Source organism: Urocitellus parryii, chromosome 2, assembly GCF_045843805.1.
Source record: "Urocitellus parryii isolate mUroPar1 chromosome 2, mUroPar1.hap1, whole genome shotgun sequence".
NCBI lineage: Eukaryota > Metazoa > Chordata > Mammalia > Rodentia > Sciuridae > Urocitellus > Urocitellus parryii.
Window position 1 is genome coordinate 170208827 of NC_135532.1, and position 22761 is coordinate 170231587.

At 36.5% G+C, this 22761-nt stretch overlaps 1 protein-coding gene across 1 annotated transcript in view; it reads left to right on the forward strand.

Annotated features, from left to right (window-relative positions):
- Window positions 1-22761, forward strand: part of Slc49a4 (solute carrier family 49 member 4) — a 110427-nt gene that overhangs the window by 67648 nt on the left and 20018 nt on the right. The window contains exons 5-7 of the mRNA XM_026393974.2: window positions 1611-1719; window positions 6968-7035; window positions 16418-16545. Coding sequence (XP_026249759.2) covers window positions 1611-1719; window positions 6968-7035; window positions 16418-16545 — 305 coding nt within the window. The remainder of the gene's footprint in view (window positions 1-1610; window positions 1720-6967; window positions 7036-16417; window positions 16546-22761) is intronic.

Below are 22761 nucleotides of genomic sequence, written 5' to 3' on the forward strand. Positions count from 1 at the left end.
CAGTGGCCTTAATTAAATTAAAGGTGGCTCCCCGCTACACACACACACACACACACACACACACACACACGGACCTCCCACCCTACTGAGATTCCTGGCCTTTCTGGTTTATTCCTAGATACTTTATATATATATATATATATATATATATATATATATATATATATATATATATATATAATTTTCATTACATTTTTACATTATATTTAAAGTTCACGTTAAATTTTTTACTCTGAGGTAATTGTAGATTTCCATGCAGTGTAGGAAATAATAGAGAAAGATAGCATGTACTGTTCACCCAGTTTCCCCCAGTGATAACATCCTGCAAAAGTAGAGTATCACAGACAGAACACTGACGTTGATACAGAAAGGTTCCATCCTGCAAGGATTCCTCCTGTTGTCCTTTTACAGCCACGCTTACTCCTCTCCCACTTGACTCCTCAATTCCTACAAAGTACTACTCTGTTCTCTGTGACTACAACTTTGTTATTTCAAGAAGCTTATATAAGTAATATTTAGTTCATAAAAGTTTGGCCTTTTTTACTTGATGTAATTTTCTGGAGAGTAATCCAGGTTATTGGCTACATCACTAGTTCATTGCTTTCTATTGCTGAGTAGTATTCCATGGTATGGTTGTACCAGTTTACTTAACCATTTACTTGCTGAGTTATATCTGGGTTATTTCTACATTTTGGCTTTTACTTAAAAGTTTCTATAAACCTTTGTACACAGGTTTTGTGTGAATGTAAGTTTTAATTTTCTGGGATAAATATGCAGCAGTGCACTTGCTGGATTGTAAGGTAGTAGTGGTAGTTTGGGATTGTTGTTGTTGTTTGGGTTTTTTTTTTTTCTCCTACATTTATCAGTGTGGTTTTACCAATTTTTATTACCATGAGCAGTGCAAGTCATCCACTCTTTGTGCATCCTTGTCAGATTTTTGTGTTATCACTATGTTTTTATTTTAGTCCTTTTGATAGGTGTGTAGAGATATAATTCTGTGGAGGACACTTAGCAGTATTTAGTAAAGCTACAAATATACAAACGCTTTGACCTGGCAGTTGCACATTGGAATTGATCCATACGGGTGCACTAGCACAGATGTGAAATGACTTTATAAGATCAAAAGAGTAAAAGTTCATATGTACGGTTACATAAATTTATGATAAATCCACATCATGGGTACCATGCAGCTCTAAGAATGAACAAGGTATTTATGTACTGTTTATAGAAAGAGTTCTAAGAACTCTTCATTTTAAAAAAGCAAGGTTCAGGAGCTAGGGATTTAGCTCATGGTCGAGCATATTGCACAAGGTCCCCAGCCCTGAAAAAAATAGCAAAGTTCAGCAAATGTAGATTGGGAGGAAAATATACATATATTTGCATTGGACAGTTACCCACAAGATTGACAACATCGGTAATTATAAGAAGAGGAAAATAGAAGTAAAAGGGATATTTCCCCCCATATTTTTTTAACTTTCAGTTTTGAGCTACTTGAATTACATTGCCTATTTAAATGTTTTCAACAGAAAACTTTAATAATAATAAAACAAAAATGAAATCTATCTAAAAATTTTCAAACTAGAAAATTGTACATTTCTTTTCTTTTACAGCAATTTGAGATTTTTGATGATTGCTTTAGCATATGCTATCCCACTTGGTGTATTTGCTGGCTGGTCTGGAGTTCTGGATTTAATTTTAACGCCAGTGCATGTCAGCCAAGTAAGTAATTTATTTTTTTATATGTAATAGGTACTTTAGTTCATTTAATTTATTAATACTGATTACATGTTCTTGGTTTTAGCTTGAAAGACTGAGTAAAATATTGTCCTAAATCACTGTTGCAAAATCAAGATTCTTGTGAAACAGTTTAAAACTTGATTTTGATAACAGCCATGAATTTTACATTTTTGGATGAAATTAATGATGTAATAAACAGAAATCTTTGTTGACCTCTTCATTAATCCTTGCTTTATACTTCATAGAGGAGACTATTCTTAAAGAAAATTATGGGGCTGGGGTTGTAGCTCAGGGGTAGACTGCTTGCCTAGCACTTGTGGGGCACTGGGTTCAATCATTAGCACCACATGAAAATATACATAAATTCATAAAGTTATGTATTGTGTATTGGAATATATGTGTGTGTGTGTTGCTAGGGATTGAATCACTTTCTGTGTTCTATGATTTTTGACTGAGTGCTAAACATAGCATATGAAAAGGTGTAAAAGAACTTAACCTTCAAGATGATGTTATTTTCTTCCAAAGAGAATTTGTGAGGTATTTTTTTCTGATACAAATCACCTTAATCTAGTTTCAGTGATTGAGATCATTTAAGGCAAGGCTTTGGTCCCTCAGAGTGATCTTTTTCCAGTGCCCCTTACTCTTTGAAAATGGTCCTTCAGAGTGCCTGGTTGAAGTCTGTCATTGTTACAAGGCTACCTTACCTCAAGCAGGTCCCAAATTCATATTTTTTTTAGGTCAATGAGGCTTATAATAATTTTTCACTCCCTCAGCCTCATTTTCTTCTTTTTAAAATTTTTTTTTAATTTTAATTTGTTATATATGTCAATAGAATGCATTACAATTCATATTACACATATAGTGCACAATTTTTCATGTCTCTGGTTGTACACAAAGTAGAGTCACATCCTTCATGTCTTCATACATGTACTTAGGGTAATAATGACCATCGCATTCTACCATCTTTCCTACCCCTGTGCCCCCTCCCTTCCCCTCCCTCCCCCTTTCCCCTTTGCCCTATCTAGAGTTCTTAGCCACATTTTCTGGAATCAGGAGACACCTCTAAATGGAAATTGTCTCCAAATACTAGGCATGTCTTTCTGGCTTTCCTTCCCATCCTAGATCATGTTTTCATAATTCTGGATTACCCTGTGGAATCTCTCTTCAGATAGATTTTCCACCATATTTTTTAGTTCTCAGCCAGAATACTGATTCAAGTCACTACTGTACTTTTGTTAGTCCATCCAGGCCTTAGACTGGGTAATTTATAACAAGAGAAACTTATTTCTCCCTGATCTGGAAGCTGGGAAGTCCACAATCAAGGCATCAGCAGATTTGGTATATGAAAAGAGATGGCCCTCTGCCTCAAGCTGGAGCAGAAGGGGACAAGGCATTACCCTTTGACCTCTTTTATAAAGGGAACTAATTCTGTCCATGGAGGAAGAGTTCTCAGGACTTGATCATCTTCTAAATGCCGCAGTCTGGCTGGGCACAAGATCACGAGCCACTCATAGCTTTGTAGATTCAAACAGCAATTCTTTATTCCCAAACTCACACCGGCCTCTACACATGTTCTGGGCCCAAATTCACGTACTCCACCAGGCTTTGAATCCCAAATACTTTCTGAATCCCACTAGAACTCAACCGGAACTCGGGCAGCAGGATACGCCCTATTCCCAGCAGGAATAACCTTAAACCTGGAACCGCCCTAAACCCAGATTGTCCTAAACCAGAACGCCCTAAACCCAAGGAGCAGGATACTCCCTAAAACCTGCAGGATACACCCTAAATCTGGATCCGCCCTAATCCAGTAGGATCCTCCCTAAACCCGGATCCACCCTGGTCCTTGAGCAGGGTCACCTTTCTCAAACATACATTCAATGTCACTTCAAATGTCCATTTCCACGAGTCCTTCCTCTAAGCAACATGGGGTACGCTGGCAAGGAAATTTCAATGCGTCATTCCTACTTGGCAATGGCTCTCAGCACACCTCTTAATATTAAGACATTGATGACATTGGAAGTAAGTTCTAACGCATGAATTTTAGGACACCAATGTTCAGAACGTAGTGGTATTTTTACCATAAAAGAAATGCTTTCTCTTAGTTTTCTAACCTGTTTTTCTGGACAGCAGGTATTCCAAGCATGCTCAGTTCCGATAAGGAAAAGTATAGTACCTGTTTAAATGGTGCTAATTTTGCATGTCTATGCTTTGTATTGTAAACCCTAGGAAGCCCTTTCAGGAATCTTTCGCTATACAAACACTGCCAGATACAGAGACCTTGAATTAAAGGTATTAAGGCAAAATTTTAATTAAAGCAAAGAAAAATTTTAATTATAAAATAGAATTTTATTAACCAGGATATCATGAAGAAAGGAGGCAAAATGCACAAACTGGCCTGAAAGGCCAAGCAGCAGAACCACCAGCTCACAGAGGTTCTTAGCCAGGCACAAGACCTCACTCACCTAAAGAACAAGTGGGAATGTCTGTAGGGGCCTAATAGCATTAAGTAAACCTTAGACAATGGATATTAAATGCCCGGACATGAGAGGGGTAGTCCTGCAGAGCCAAGAGTCCTCCTGCCCCAAATGCCAGTAGTATAAAAAATTCATGGTAATATAAGTTTCAGGATGTCATCTTTCTCCAAAGCATTGTTTGCTTCTGGTGGCAAACACTGTGAATAAACCTCTGTGAAGCTCTCGTATTCCTTAGAGTAGACTAAGCTGCTGTTCTCCCCATATTTTGAGACTTCATGAGAAGTTTCTCTTTCACATAGAATCTAGGACAGCATGCACAATGATCTAGGAACATTGGCCAAAGTTGGGACAATTCTTTTCCTAGTGCTGATATAGAGACTTGGATATTGCTTCTGTCCCCCAGGACCTTGTCATTATATGCATGTGTGCTTCTGGGTGACCACATTCAGACTGTAGTGGTGAGAAAGGAAAGAAAGCATGGAGGAAATATATAGCTGTCTTCAGGTTCTATTCTAACCTGTAGGTGGCATACCCCACTTCTGCTCACTTCCATCAATGAGAACTTAGTCACATGGTCACATGTACCAGACAGGAGTGGACACATATAATTTAGCCAAGTACCCAGATAGAAGAAGATAACATTTGAAAGATAGCTGGCAAACCCTGATACCAGTGTATGATTCAAAGTAATAAAAGATAAAAATTAGTTTGGACAACTCTCAAGTGCCAGGTCAAGTTTGAACTTTGTCCTGTAGCCAGAAGGACAGCTGGGGTAACTATCCCGGCAGTAGTGGGCAAAATAAATTGTGAAGACCATTTCAGAAGTTTTTATAGGAATATGGAAATGAGAAACAAGATACTAAGCAAGTATGTTGGCCCTGGGAAGGGAAAAGAGGAGAAACAAATGCAACAATGTTAAAAAACACAAACAGCAACTAACATGTATTGAACACTTTACATTTACTAACTGATCTGACTCTTAATAAGTGTATGTGGTGTGTGTGTGTGTGTGTGTGTGTGTGTGTGTTTTAATCCCCATTCTACTAGTATGGAAATTGAGGCTTAGAGTATGTCTGGGGGCAGAAGGCAAGTCATAATAGGAGTTACAGTTATATTTTATCTAAAGAAATTATAAAGTCAGCATACTTTAGCAATACATATATACTTGTGTTTTTGGCAATGACCAAGTTATGGAGCCACAATGGAGTTTTGCTCAGCCATAAAGAATGAAATTGTATAATTTACAAGAAAATGGATGGAACTTGAGGGCATTATGTTAAATAAAATAAGCCAGACTTAGAAAGTCAAGGAGTCATATGTCTTTTTTCTTATGTGGAATTTAGAGAAAAGAAAGGAAAAAAGCAAAGGATCAAGGATCTCATGAAATTAGAAGGGAGACCAGTAGAGTAGGAGAGGGTGTTCTGGTCAGCTTTTGCATCACTCTTACCGACATACCTAACAAGAGCAGTGAAGAGGAGGAAACGGTTTATTTTGGCTCACAGTTTCAGAGGTTTAATCCATGTTAGGCTGACTCTACAGCTGTAGGCCCAAGGTGAGGCAGAACATCATGGTGGAAAGGTGTGAAGGAGGAAAGCAGCTCAGGATGGCAACCAAGAAGCAGAGGGAGAGCTCCACTCACCAGGGACAAAATATAAACACCAAAGTCACACTCCCAATGACCTACTTACTCCAGCCACACCTTACCTGCCAACAGCTACTGCCCACTTAATCCATCAGTGGATTAATACACCGATTAGGTTGTACCTCTCATAATCTAACCATTTTACCCCTGAAAATTCTTACATTATCTCACACATGAGATTTTGGGGGACACCTCAACTAAACCATATAACAGAAGAGGGTAAGGGGGAGGGAAAGAAGGGAGGTGAAAGGGAGATACTAGGAAATGAAATTATTTATCCCACTAATATGCATAATTGTCATTCACCAATTTAAATTAATTTTTTAAAAGAGTTAAAGTACATGAGTGATGAGGAAATGTAGCAGGATTTGTAGATTGCCCTGAAAGAGTGTGGCCATGAAAAATATCAGATAAATAGAGAAGCATCATTGGGCAATAACAACAGTCGACATTTATTGAGTACTTCCTGTGTGCTGGCCATTGACCTTAGTCCTGTATACTCATTATCTCACTGCATCCATTTTATAAGTAAGAAGACATAATTTGCCCAGAATGACAAAGCTAGTAAATGGCAGGGATGGAAAATGTTTAGTCAAGGGAAGAATATTCTTTACACTTGAACCCAACTCGGCTTCTCTTTCTCTCTCCACTTTCTTGCTCAGCCACATATTTCTCCCTCCCTCCCTCCTTCTCTTTCAGTACATTTTTAGATATTGCCAAACATTTTAGCCCCTAATTATTCCTAGTAGTTTCATGTATGCTGGTGATATTTAAACTTTTTTTTTTAACTCAGTGATCATTTCCTCTCCTTTTCCCATTGTCTTAAGCATTCCTAGTACAATGAAGAACATAATGGAAAATATATTTAATGACATTGATTACTTGGTTGCTTTAAACATTCCAATAAAAAATTAATCAAGGACATCCTTACATTAGTTTGTGTTAATCAGCTACATGTGAATCCTTTCATTTTGTCCATTTTCTTAAATGATATTTCCCAGATCTGTTGCCAATTGGCTGTTAACACATTGTTCATAAAGGTTTTCTTTTTCATTTTCTAAATTGCAACATGAAAGTCTTGCCTGAAATGTGTCTGCTGCTTGATTAACAGGTAGATGCTGGCTGGATTGGATTTTGGTCCATAGTTGGAGGCTGTGTTGTTGGAATAGCTATGGCAAGGTAAGAATATTTTATATCAAATTTGAGTGGACAGAAGAGCAGGAAAAGCCCAAAGAGAAATAGGCTCTCCTAAAGAAACATTAAAACTCAGGAGAAAGTAGAACTGGCAAAGGTTGGAAAAGGGCACTTGTTTAGGCTATAAGAAATTCACTTGAATGAATAGAATTTACTGCTACAGGAATCCTTCTCAGGTGTGGTTCTTCCTAAAATGTTTTTTGCAGATCAGAAATTTATTTCCAGTGTAATTAAGCTGTCTCTCTCCATATTGTTAGAGAGAAACATCTCCATGAAACCCAAAGAAAGGTAAATCAATAGTTAACAAGAATAAGAAAGAATCGAATAATTTATAAGAGCATCTCTAGAACTTTTTATAAGAAGGCAATCTCCCAGTAGCAGATATGTTTTTCTGGTTTTTTATGCCAAGTATGTCCCTATGGGATTTTTGATGAAAAATGTTCATGTAGGTTTCCAGTTTCATCAAACTCCTTTTGATCTTAACCTATTATGACAACACATTTTTAGAATGAATCAGAAGAAGGAAAAGTGTCTGTTTCATTTATTCTAAAAAAGAAAAGAATGGAAATGTCACTCTTAGGTTGCTACCTATAAAACTACTCTTGGTGTTTCCAAAGAGAGAGTATTCCTTCAACTCCCAAGTCATTTAAAAATTAGACAATCAACTTTGCCAGGAAGAAGAGAATCTAATTACATATTTGAGATAATCAAATAAAATGTGTAAATCACCTCAGTAACTAAATACTTAAACATAATTGACACAGATAATATATCTAGACCTTACAGTTTGCATAGTGTTTCTGGGATAATGAAAGAATAAATTGATACCATAACTCCTAAATTTTCTTTATTTGAGGTATGTATAAGCTAGGAAATTATAAGAATAAAATCTAAAGGCTAAAGAAACAGGATAGAAAGTATTATTTTTAGGAAATCACTGGTAATAAAAAACATTGACCTGCACATTTTGACAAGAGTCATACCTGATTTTTCTAATTAAATCTCTAAGTAGATTATAGTGAATTTTCATTAATCAAATCCTATTCTGAGCACCAAATAGGTCAAAGAGGGAATAAGAAATGAAATCTCACATGCTTCTCTTTATTTTCTTTCTACAATTCTTTAATTTTTATCTGCAGATAGATTCATTTAGGGGATTAAATTATAATGAAGACATTTTGCTTTTTTAATTTGTTGAAATGGAAGTTCTAAAAAGTGCTTCTCTTATTCTGGGTTCAGAAATCAAATTTTAGTTATTTACAATGCCTAAAATTAATTTTTGAAATTATTTTCAGAAGACCAGGGCTGTGGCTCAGTGGTAGAGTGCTTGCCTAGCACATGTGAGGCTGGGTTCAATCTTTAGCACCCCATAAAAATAAAAAATGAACAAATAAAATAAAGTTTGCTATCCATCTACAACTAAAAAAATTATTTTCAGAACCCCATTTTTCAAGGATTCCCTAGAATGGAATTTCCTTACAGACATGAGTGCTTTGGGTAGTTTTTTGTAATTATGTTGCTAAAGACCACTAATGAAGGTATCATTTGGTCCTTATATTCTTCATGGTGGTATCAGTCATTTGAAAGAACAGTGCCCTCAAAAAACAGCAGATCCAGCTGGGGCTGTAGCTCAATGGCAGAGCACTTGCCTAGCAAGTGTGAGGCACTAATTTGATCCTCGGCACCACATAAAAAAATAAGTTAATAAACAAAGATATTGTGTGTCCTTCTACAACTAAAAAAGAGCAGACCACTGTGGTCAGTTTATTCTTATATGATCAGGTTCTATAAAACTTTCTTGCAGTTCAACTATGATTTGTACCTGAACACTGTTTCAGTCTCTTATATCTTGTCACCTGCCTCTCTGATGAGGAAGTTTATTTAGCACCCAGAATGTAAATTTGAAAGTGTTCAGCCAGCTTGGATTAAGACCAAGTGTTTTGCATTTTTTTGAGGGACATTTTCTCAATCTGTGGAACTTTTTACAGAGTACACAGAATTTTCTGCTTCTGAATTGTTATATGAGAATGAACTTGTCACTGAGCAAAAGTGCATCCATTTTTCATACCAAAAGATGGCATCAGCTCTCACAGGAGAGTTTTTACTAACAAACATGATTAACCGTATCATGTTAAATAAGTATAAAACAAAGGATAATATAGAAAATGTTACAAAGTACAGCCACATAATTACAACAGAGATTATAAATCTGTTTTTAAAATTTCAAAGTGAAAAGAACATGGGAAATGTCATATTGGGGACAGGATCAATTTTTCTATAAGAGGAGCATCCTTTCTGAAAGATGAAGTAAATGGTATAGAGGCAAAGTCAGAGGATTGTGCCTTAAACATTTAACAGTCTGAATGTGAGGAAAAGCAACTGGCAAATGGAAAGTTTTTTTGGCATGCTGTTTAGTTTCATGTTGATTCTGGGAAAAGGTAATGATTTGAGAATTTAAAATGCTACGAAAGTTCCAAACTTTATAGAATATTCAGTGTTCCTAGATGCTGTATTCTTGCTTTTCAGAAACTTACAGTCTAGTAGAGATAAATAAATAAATAAACAAATGCAAAAATAAAACAATTTCCAAAAGAAAAATAAATACTACAGAGAAATAAAGCAAAATGTGGATCCAGGATGGGGAGGACTCAGTGAGCCTGGAGAGCCTTGTTGAACTGAGACCTGAATGAGCTGAAGGATAAGCAGAAGAGCCAGGGTCTGGGAGCACCAGCATTCCAGGCAGATGGGACAAGTGCAAAATATACCCATTACTGTGGGAAGCAACTTTAGCATGTATGAGAAACAGAAATACAGCCATCCAACCGAAGCTTAGCGGGGGGAACAGGCAGATCATGTCACTTAAGACCTCAGAGGCTCTGGTGTAGGCACTTGTGTGTATTCTCTGAGCCTGAATTTTGGGAGAGCCATCTTTGCAAGTTTATGTCAACAAAATAGCCTATTTTCTAAAACTGGGATAATGTGTGTTCATTGTAGAATTTTTAAAAGTATAGAGTATATAAATAAAATTAAAGTTACATTGAAAAACTCAGAATCCATCCTATGAGTTATAGATCCCAAAGATGACATTTTATGTTTAATAAGGAAAAAAAATAGAGTGCCGGCAAGCTAGGCGAACCTGCAACCCACGGGCGGGCGGGTCAGGCCCAGCAACCAGCCTAGTAACAGAGCAGCTACACGCGCCTGCGGGGAACGCGGACCGGACCCACTAGGACAGGTCCGGCGGCCGGCTGAGGGCCAGGCCCGTCCCCTCCCCCAGTGTCTGCAAGGTAGGCGGGACTGTGAACACCAGCAGAGCAGGCCCAAAGCCTGCTGAGGGGCGGAACCGACCCCTCCCCCAGTGCCTGCAAGCTAGGCGAACCTGCAACCCATCGGGAGGTTAGGCCCAGCAACCTACGGAGTGACACAGGTGCCCCTGGCGCCTGCTGGGTAGGCGGACCTTTGACCGACCAGCAGAACAGACCTAGGGCCTGCCAGCATGGTAGACGGATCACACTAATTGGAGGAGGATCACAGCCACTACCTGCCCTGCAAGGGTGATTTTTCAAGTATACAAGAGCAATATAAATAAATAGAGGGAAAATATCAAAGACACAACAACAATTTCACCAAGCAGAAAGAAACGCCAGCAGTATGAAATGACAAGGAAAGAAAGGACCACAGGCAATGCAGGTCAACTCAACTTTAGAAGAGGTAATAGCTGCAACAGATGGAATGTCAGATAGAGAGCTCAGGACATACATGCTTCAGATGATCTGGAGTCTCAAGGAAGACATGAGACAGCAAAATCAGACAATGAAAGATCACATTGACAAACAAATCCAGGAAGTAAAAGATCAATTTCACAGGGAGATAGAGGTAATAAAAAACAAACAAATAGAAATCCTAGAAATGCAGGAAATAATAAACCAACTTAAAAACTCAATTGAGAATACTACCAGCAGAGTGGATCACTTAGAAGATAGAACATCAGACAATGAAGACAAAGTATTTCAACTTGAAAAGAACATAGATAGCTCAGCAAGTCTACTAAGAAACCATGAGCAGAACATTCAAGAACTATGGGATAATATCAAAAGACCAAACTTAAGAGTCATTGGGATACAGGAAGGCACAGAGCTCCAAACCAAAGGATTAAGCAATCTATTCAGTGAAATAATACAAGAAAACTTCCCAGACTTGAAGAATGAGACAGAATCCCAAATCCTAGAAGCCTACAGGACGCCGAATGTGCAAAATCATAAGAGATCCACACCTAGACACATTATAATGAAGATGTCCAACATACAGAATAAGGAGAGAATTTTAAAAGCTACAAGGGAAAGGAAGCAGATTACATTTAGGGGTAAACCAATAAGGATAACAGCTGATCTCTCAACACAGACTCTAAAAGCTAGAAGATCCTGGAATAACATATTTCAAACGCTAAAAGAAAATGGGTTCCAACCAAGAATCGGGTATCCTGCGAAATTAAGCTTCAGGATGGAAGATGAAATTAAAACATTCCACGACAAACAAAAGTTAAAAGAATTTGCAGCTAGAAAACCATCTCTTCAAAAAATCCTTGGCAAAACACTACAGGAAGAGGAAATGGAAAACAACAATGAAAACCAACAGTGGGAGGTAGGACAGTAAAGGGGGGAAAATAATCAAAGAGGAAAACAAATCAGGTTTAATAGCATTAATAAACAAACTATGGCTGGAAGAACAAACCATATCTCAATAATAACCCTAAATGTTAATGGCTTAAACTCACCAATTAAGAGACACAGGCTAGTTGAATGGATCACAAAACAAGACCCAACAATATGCTGCCTGCAGGAGACGCATTTGATAGGAAAAGATATACATAGACTGAAGGTGAAAGGTTGGGAAAAATCATATCACTCATATGGACTGCGGAAACAAGCAGGAGTGTCCATACTCATATCAAATAAAATAGATTTCAAGCCAAAGTTAATCCATCGGGATAAAGAGGGACACTACATACTGCTCAAGGGAACCATACACCAACAAGACATAACAATCATAAATATATATGCCCCAAACAACGGGGCTGCTATGTTCATCAAGCAAACTCTTCTCAAGTTCAAGAATCTAATAGACCACCATACAATAATCATGGGAGACTTTAACACACCTCTCTCACCACTGGACAGATCTTCCAAACGAAAGCTGAATAAGGAAACTATAGAACTCAATAATACAATTAACAACCTAGACTTAATTGACACATATAGAATATACCACCCAACATCAAGCAGCTACACTTTTTTCTCAGCAGCACATGGATCCTTCTCAAAAATAGATCATATATTATGTCACAGGGAAACTCTTAGTCAATATAAAGGAGTAGAGATAATACCATGCATCTTATCTGATCACAATGGAATGAAACTGAAAATCAACGATAAAAGAAGGAAGGAAAAATCATGCATCACTTGGAGAATGAACAATAGGTTACTGAATGATCAATGGGTTTTAGAAGACATCAAGGAGGAAATTAAAAAATTCTTAGAGTTAAATGAAAACACAGACACAACATATCGGAATCTATGGGACACATTGAAAGCAGTTCTAAGAGGAAAATTCATTGCTTGGAGTGCATTCCTTAAAAAAAGAAAAAAACCAACAAATAAATGATCTCATATTTCATCTCAAAATCCTAGAAAAAGAAGAGCAAAACAACAGCAAAAGAAGTAGAAGGCAAGAAATAATTAAAATCAGAGCTGAAATTAATGAAATCGAAACAAAAGAAACAATTGAAAAAATTGACAAAACTAAAAGTTGGTTCTTTGAAAAAATAAATAAAATTGACAGACCCTTAGCCATGCTAACGAAGAGAAGAAGAGAGAGAACTCAAATTACCAGCATACGGGATGAAAGAGGCAATATCACAACAGACACTTCAGAAATACAGAAGATAATCAGAAATTATTTTGAATCCTTATACTCCAATAAAATAGAAGATAGTGAAGGCATTGATAAATTTCTTTTTTTTTTTTTTAAAGAGAGTGAGAGAGGAGAGAGAGAGAGAGAGAATTTTTAACATCCATTTATTTTTTTTAGTTCTCGGCGGACACAACATCCCTGTTGGTATGTGGTGCTGAGGATCGAACCCGGGCCGCACGCATGCCAGGCGAGCGCGCTACCGCTTGAGCCACATCCCCAGCCCGATAAATTTCTTAAGTCATATAATCTGCCCAGATTGAGTCAGGAGGATATAGACAACCTAAACAGACCAATATCAATTGAGGAAATAGAAGAAACCATCAAAAGATTACCATCTAAGAAAAGCCCAGGACCGGACGGGTATACAGCAGAGTTTTACAAAACCTTTAAAGAGGAATTAATACCAATACTTTTCAAGCTATTTCAGGAAATAGAAAAAGAGGGAGAACTACCAAATTCATTCTATGAGGCTAACATCACCCTGATTCCGAAACCAGACAAAGACACTTCAAAGAAAGAAAACTACAGACCAATATCTCTAATGAACCTAGATGCAAAAATCCTCAATAAAATTCTGGCGAATCGGATACAAAAACATATCAAAAAAATTGTGCACCATGATCAAGTAGGATTCATCCCTGGTATGCAAGGTTGGTTCAATATACGGAAATCAATAAATGTTATTCACCACATCAATAGACTTAAAAATAAGAACCATATGATCATCTCGATAGATGCGGAAAAAGCATTCGACAAAGTACAGCATCCCTTTATGTTCAAAACTCTTGAAAAACTAGGGATAACAGGAACATACCTCAACATTGTAAAAGCAATTTATGCTAAGCCTCAGGCTAGCATCATTCTGAATGGAGAAAAATTGAAGGCATTCCCTCTAAGATCTGGAACAAGACAGGGATGCCCTCTTTCACCACTTCTGTTCAACATAGTTCTCTAAACACTGGCCAGAGCAATTAGACAGACGAAAGAAATTAAAGGCATAAAAATAGGAAAAGAAGAACTTAAATTATCACTATTTGCAGATGACATGATTCTATACCTAGCAGACCCAAAAGGGTCTACAAAGAAACTATTAGAGATAATAAATGAATTCAGCAAAGTGGCAGGTTATAAAATCAACACGCATAAATCAAAGGCATTCCTGTATATCAGCGACAAATCCTCTGAAATGGAAACGAGGACAAACACGCCGTTCACAATATCCTCAAAAAGAATAAAATACGTGGGAATCCACCTAACAAAAGAGGTGAAAGACTTATACAATGAAAACTACAGAACCCTAAAAAGAGAAATTGAAGAAGACCTTAGAAGATGGAAAAACATACCCTGTTCATGGATAGGCAGAACTAACATCATCAAAATGGCGATATTACCAAAAGTTCTCTATAGGTTTAATGCAATGCCAATCAAAATCCCAACGGCATTTCTTGTAGAAATGGAGAAAGCAATCATGAAATTCATATGGAAGAATAAAAGACCCAGAATAGCAAAAACAATACTAAGCAGGAAGTGTGAATCAGGTGGTATAGCGATTCCAGATCTCAAACTATACTACAGAGCAATAGTAACAAAAACAGCATGGTACTGGTACCAAAACAGGCAGGTGGACCAATGGTACAGAATAGAGGACACAGAAACCAACCCACAAAACTACAACTTTCTTATATTTGATAAAGGGGCTAAAAGCATGCAATGGAGGAAGGATAGCATCTTCAACAAATGGTGCTGGGAAAACTGGAAATCCATATGCAACAAAATGAATCTGAATCCCTTTCTCTCGCCAAGCACAAAAGTAACTCAAAATGGATCAAGGAGCTTGATATCAAATCAGAGACACGGCATCTGATAGAAGAAAAAGTTGGCTACGACCTACATGCTGTGGGGTCGGGCTCCAAATTCCTCAATAGGACACCCATAGCACAAGAGTTAACATCTAGAATCAACAAATGGGACTTACTTAAACTAAAAAGTTTTTTCTCAGCAAAAGAAACAATAAGAGAGGTAAATAGGGAGCCTACATCATGGGAACAAATCTTTACTCCTCACACTTCAGATAGAGCCCTAATATCCAGAATATATAAAGAACTCAGAAAATTAGACAATAAGATAACAAATAACCCAATCAACAAATGGGCCAAGGACTTGAATAGACACTTCTCAGAGGAGGACATACAATCAATCAATAAGTACATGAAAAAATGCTCACCATCTCTAGCAGTCAGAGAAATGCAAATCAAAACCACCCTAAGATACCATCTCACTCCAGTAAGATTGGCAGCCATTATGAAGTCGAACAACAATAAGTGCTGGCGAGGTTGTGGGGAAAAGGGTACACTTGTACATTGTTGATGGGACTGCAAATTGGTGCAGCCAATTTGGAAAGCGGTATGGAGATTTCTTGGAAAGCTGGGAATGGAACCACCATTTGACCCAGCCATTCCCCTTCTCGGTCTATTCCCTAAAGACCTAAAAAGAGCATGCTACAGGGACACTGCTACACCGATGTTCATAGCAGCACAATTCACAATAGCAAGACTGTGGAATCAACCTAGATGCCCTTCAATAGATGAATGGATAAAAAAAATGTGGCATTTATACACCATGGAGTATTACTCTGCAGTAAAAAATGACAAAATCATAGAATTTGGTGGGAAATGGATGGCATTAGAGCAGATTATGCTAAGCGAAGCTAGCCAAGCCCTAAAAAACAAATGCCAAATGTCTCCTTTGATATAAGGAGAGTAACTAAGAACAGACTAGGGAAGAAGAGCACGAGAAGAAGACCAACATTAAACAAGGATGAGAGGTGGGAGGGAAAGGGAGAGAGAAGGGAAATTGCATGGAAATGGAAGGAGACCCTCAGGGTTATACAAAATTACATACAAGAGGAAGTGAGGGGAAAGGGAAAAACAGTACAAGGGGGAGGAATGAATTACAGTAGTGGGGGTAGAGAGAGAAGAGGGGAGGGGAGGGGAGGGGAGGGGGGATAGTAGAGGATAGGAAAGGCAGCAGAATACAACAGACATGAGTTTATCAATATGTAAAGCAATGAAGTGTAACTGATGTGATTCTGCAAGCTGTATACGGGGTAAAATGGGAGTTCATAACCGCTTGAATCAAAATGTGAAATATGATATATCAAGAACTATGTAATGTTTTGAACAACCAACATTAAAAAAATAAATTAAAAAAAAAGGAAAAAAATATAAAGTAACATCATAAATACAAGAAAATATGTCAATTAAAAAACAAAGATATAGCTAGTTTTTAAATAAAGCATGGGGAATTCTTTGCATTGTTTAAGGAAAGCATGTTCTTAAGTGTTATTTATAAAAATTAAAGGTTCAGATAGAATTAATAGAACAGTGTTTCTTTTCAGGTTTGCAGATTTTATCCGGGGTATGCTGAAGCTAATTCTTCTCCTCCTATTTTCTGGGGCTACACTGTCATCCACATGGTTCACCCTGACCTGTTTGAACAGTATCACACACCTGCCTTTGACTACAGGTGAGCACAGGCTATTTTTGAAGTTTGAATAAATATTTTTAGTTCACGGAAGTAAACATTCTCTGATAGTAGGACTTTTTTTGCTTTCCATTTATTAAATACATAATGATTTTCCTTGTTCAATCATCCTGCCATCATCCCATCTAAAAGGAGCCCAAGAAATAATAAAAAATATTTTAATTGGTGTTCTGCATATGAAAAAGAAGTATATTCTTTGGTCAAAACTCATATAATATGAAAAGCTGGTTTTTTAAAAAATTCATATCAGAGCATAATACAAAGATTTTATGATCTTCATAATAATTATTATATAATAAAACAAGGGCAAAAGGCTAAGATATTAAATGTTTTTGAACCAACACCTATAACTGTATTTTATATTTGGCTTTCTTTATTAGTACAAAAACAAAGCTTACTGAAAATACCTGTTCAAAGTATGTTATAGCCAATTTTCTTAGCTCATCTAGTTTCCAAAACACTCATAGTTGCTGTTCTTTATATGATTATCATTACTATGAATTCAGCCTCTGTTCTCTATTGCTATTCTAAGTTGCATAAATTTAGTGACTTAGCATGACTTTATTATCTTATGTATCTGTGGGTTAGAAGGAGATTCACCATTGGTCTTCCTGGGCTAAAATCAAAGTGTGGGTAGACTAAGGGAAAAACCTATTTCCTCACCTTTTCTAGCTTCTAGAGATAACTCCCTATTCCTGACTTATGATCTGTCCTCCATTGTCAGCAGGAGGAAGCCAAGTCCTGTCACACTGCTCCCTACCTTTCTCCCATAGTCTGTCTCCCTGTCCCCTCTCTCTTCTTCTCTTCTCTCCTCTTCTGCCTTCCTTTCTCAGCTCCTTATTCCACTTTTAAGGAATCAATTGTGATTGATTACACTGAGCCCTCTTAGATAATCCAGGATAATCTCTCAGTTTTAAACTCAGCTGATGAGCAGCCATGATTTCACCTCAGCCTCAATCCCCTTTGCCGTGTAAGACAATTTATTCACAAATTCCAGAGACGACAGTGTGAATGTTTTTGTGGGATAGGGGACATTATTCTGACAATCCAGGATCTCTTTAAATTACTATGACAGATTATTCTCTAAATCCAGGGGACTCTGTTATTGCTTTTTCCTTTCTTCTAACAAATGACTACTTAAGTAAGTATTTTTAATTCCATTTGCAAGTTAATAGTCACCTTTTGGATTAAATATTAAAGGATTTTTGTTGTAAAGTAGATTGTATGATTAAAGGTCATAACAAGCATTCATATGAGTAGAAACAAATAAGAATCTGAAGATAGCTCCATTGGAACCCAGTGGCATGTACATTCCATGGGAGTCCATGAGAAAGAGAGTTTCTTTTGTCTCTGTATAACTAAGGAATATGTGTCCCAATTTGGATCACTGCTTTTGTAGAACAGAACCAATAGTTTACACTTCAGAGGCACATCTTTCAAAGACAGCCATTTCTTTGGGAGTTCCTACCACTTTTACAAAGATAAATAGGGCAATGGGCCCAGGTTACCTTAGACCCGCAGTGGCCAAACTGCACCAAACCAGCTGACCTGAGTACTGCAGCAAAGTCAATGGAACCTCTGCTCCAAAGAAGTTCCCAGTGTCAGCAGTAGACTATGCTGCATTCTTTTTGATAACACATTGTACACATATTTTTGCAAAGTTAGTTTTTTGGTAATTGCTGTGATAAAAAGCACAAAATCAGTGTAAAACAGGAAATGAGGGTGGTGGTACTCAATTCAGTTCCAAATTTGAGAAGTTGTACAATGCTCAACAGATGCACACATCCCATTATTAAGTAATGTGATCATTTAGGAATGATGGGGCTGTGGTTGTATGTAGCTCAGTGGTAGAGTGCTTGCCTAGTATGTGTGAGGCACTGGGTTTGATCTTCAGCATCACATAAAAATAAATTAAATAAAGGTATAAAAAATAAAATAACAGGGCTGGGATTGTGGCTTAGTGGCAGAGCACTTGCCTAGCACTCATGAAACACTGGGTTTGATCCTCAGCACCACATAAAAAATAAATATTGTGTCCATTAACAATTTTTTAAAAATTTAAATACAATAACATAAAAAAAACTTATAAATTTTTCTATGAATTTTTTATTTATATATGACAGTGGAATGCATTATAATTCTTATTATACACAATTTTTTATATCTCTAGTTGTATACAAAGTATATTCACACCAATTTGTGTCTTCATACATGTACTTTGGAAAATAATGTCTATCACATTGGAGTTAGAGAAGATAATGCTAAGTGAAGTTAGGCAATCCCAAAAATCCAAATGTCAAATGTTTTCTCTGATATAAGGAGGCTGATTCATAGTGGGGTAGGGAAGAGAAGCATGGGAGGAATAGATGAACTCTAGATAGAAATGATGGTAAAAACACTTAAATTCTTAAGAATGAAATAAAACTGTATTTCTCTCAGTTTATGGGTATTACTTTTCAAATGGCTAGTTAATTGTTAGGACACACATATTTATTAAATTGTTGGGGCCTAACTGTATAATTAACAGAAATGTTACCTACTTCTTTTGGCCTTGGCACACCTTGAAAAAATTACTGGAACACTAAGAATGCTAAGAACAAAGAAGATTTAGAATCCTCTGCTTATCCCATCCTGCCTGCAGTCCTCTCTTCAGTGTGCACACTGCTTTGCCTGAGAAGTAATAATTAGACACACCGTGCATTATTTATATGCCAGTGTGCCTACATTGGTGTTTTGAGCAATTGTAGCAAGTATTCTGGGCCACAAATTTTTAAATTTTTATTCCAGTATAATTTTATAATTTAGCAGTTGGATGACATTCTGTAGAACAGTTTTAGTTTACAACTCTTCTTATCCATGGCATTACACTTAGATTTTCTCATGGTACTATATGTCAAGAAAGTATCTGTGAATTTTACAAGAACATAATTGTGAGTACATGATGAACAGATTTCTTTCTTTTGAATTAAGTGTAGAATATTCAGTATAAGATAGTTTATTCATTAAAATTTAGCTGTTTTCAATTTAACATGACAGAATTAACAGTTTTGTCTCTGAGTGAAGGCTTTAGTAAATATAATTTCCTACTACCTCCATGTTTGTCTGAGTTAGTGTAGTGACCATGTTTTTCTTTTACAGGAAATGTATATTTGAAAACTCTGTCTTTTTAAATCTTGAAAGAACATTGGTGTGATTGGCCCTGGTCAAGACCATATTTTCCCAGTCTGTTGTTGAAAATAATTATGTTGGATAATAAGAAAAGCAGAATTTTAAATTAAATCAAGGCCAGAATTGAAAGGTTGAGTTTGATGTGACCATCTTAACTTTTAGGAGATTTATAAATTTTCCTGTCATTTTCAATTGCAGGTCAGTTTTTGAATGTCACTTAGATATTTCTGAAATTTATAGTTTTAATTTATCGATGCACTGGGTGAAGAATTAGATTAGTTCATTTCCTTCTCTAAATTGTCATATCTTTCCTGATAGTAGTTATTTGAGTTTATGTCTTATTCTTCCTACCAGTCTGAACATAGGAGCATGGATTTGTACCTTATAAATTCTGCCCTCCACTCTGGTATTGAGTACAGACCCTAAGGAATCAATGAATGAATGGAGTGTGTTACCTGCATTTGAGCCCTAGTAAATAGGACTTAACTGCTAGTAGTGGTCAGCAACCACAGTGTCTCTTCATTATTCAGCACTAGATACAGGAAGGCAAAAATGGCACATTTTGGTGGAATAATGGAGAATTTTTTAAATTTTTTTTTAGTTGTAGATGGACACAATATCTTCTTTATTTTATTTTATTTTATTTTATTTTTGTGTGTGTGTGGTGCTAAGGATTGAACCCTGTGCCTCATAGGTGCTAGGTATGCGCTATACCACTGAGCCACAACTCCAGCCCAACAATGGAGAATTTGAATAAATCTATCACAAACACTCTCACTGCCTTTGTAAAAATCTGATCTTAATTCCTTTTAAGTGAAAGAGGTTTCATGAAAGGAAACTTGCTACGAAATCTAATTATAGACAAATTAGATCTTTAGGTTGCTATTTAAAGTCAGAAATGGCAAATTCATGTTTCTTTTTTACTGATCATTATTACTTTAACCAGGAAAATATCTAGTCTTTTTCCTCTTTCTTATTGTAAATTTTTATATATCAGAAGAATCCACATGAAAAGTGTTTGAGATACATTTCTGTGCCACATAACACTGTTTCAGTAAAAAAACGACAATATATATGATAGTGGTCCCATAATAGGACATCACCTGGTGATATCTCAGTTGCCTAACTTTGTGTCATACACTCTGATGTTCATACTGCAAAAATCATCTAATGATGCATTTCTCATATCATGTCCCATCATTAAGCAATGCATGACTGTACAAGCATGATTGTAACTGTTAACATAATAAATTAAAAGCTAATAAAAAGTCGGGAGTACTTTTTTCCCACATCCTTGCCAACATTTCTTATTACTTGTATTCTTGATAATTGCCATTCTGACCAGAGTGGGAGGAAATCTTAAGAGTAGTTTTGATTTTTTCATCTCTAACAATTGTTAGAGATGATGAACATTTTTGCATGTTTCTTGATCAGTTGTATTTCTTCCTCTCTAAAGGGTCTGTTCAATTCCTTAGCCCATTTATTGATTGGGTTATTTAGTTTTTTGTTGTTGTTGTTAAGTTCTTTCAGTTCTTTATATACCTTGGAGATTAGTGGTAAATATTTTTTTCCATTCTTTAGGCTCTCACATCATGTTTTGATTGTTTCCTTTGCTGAAAAGAAGCTTTTTAGTTTTAATTCATCCTATTTATTGATTCTTGATTTTACTTCTTGAGCTTTAGGAGTCTTATTGAGGAAGTCAGGTCCTAAGCCAACATGATGAAGATTTAAGTTTACTTTATCTTCTTCTATTAGTTACAGGATCTTTGTTCTAATGTCTAAGTCTTTGATCCACTTTGACTTGGTTTTTGTGCAGGGTGAGAAATAGAAGTTCAATTTCATTCTGCTACATATGGATTTCCAGTTTTCCCAGCACTATTTGTTGAATAGGCTATCTTCTCCAATATGTTTTTGGCGCCTTTGTCTAGTATGAGAAAACCATATTTATGTGGCTTTGTCTCTGTGTCTTCTATTTTGTACCATTGGTCTATGTGTCTATTTGGGTACCAATATCCTGCTGTTTTTGTTACTATTGCTCTGTAGTATAGTTTAAGGTCTGGTATAAATTAGTTTTGTTCAACCTGTGTTATTAAGTACTACTGTTATCTCATTAAACTACTTATTGCAATCTTCCTGTAGTCCACTGATCTTTTCTTTTAATTTGTTCTAATTAGTTCTATATGACAACAGAATGCATTTTGACACATTGTACACAAATGGAGTACAACTTCTCATTCCTCTGGATGTACATAATGCAGACACACATGACACCAATCACACACCATATACGTATATAGGGTAATAATGTCCATCTCATTCTACCATCTTTCCCATCATCACACCCCCTCCCCTCCTTTTTACTCCCCTCTGCTCAATCCAAAGTTCCTCCATTCTTCCCTACCCTCTCCCCATTATGAATCAGCATCCCCTTATCAGAGAATTCACTAATCTTAATATTATAACTGTTGCCATCTCTGCAGAAGAAAAACTGGGTCAGTACATTCTCTCCAAAGGCATTCTGTGTTGATATATGTGCTTGTTTACATATATCTTCTTAGAGACTATCAACAGTATACCATTTTCCCCCCTTAGGTAAACTTTGTATTTAAAATTGCATTATTAATTAATTGAAGTACTTACAATAGGGCAAATAAATAACCTCATGACTAGATAACATGCACTTCAAAATCTTGAAGCTTATACCATAAACAAAATTATGAAAACACATTTTTCACCTTATCTGAGAATGAGATGTCTAGCCCTGTTAGCCACAACTCACACAGTCATTTTTTACTACAGTTGAATGCTAGGAAAAAGGCATTTTGAAAAATGTTAGCACTTTGGTGTTGAGTTTGCTGAAACAATATAATTTGACTGTTTGACAGAAGTTGCTGTGGGACAGATAATTCATCTAATTTCATCTAAAGTTACTAGAAGGCCACAATGATGACATCAGAAACAAATACAGAGTGAGGGGTAAGGAAAGATGTCTAGCTAGACAGAATCCCCTAGGGAGCAACAGCTGGCCAC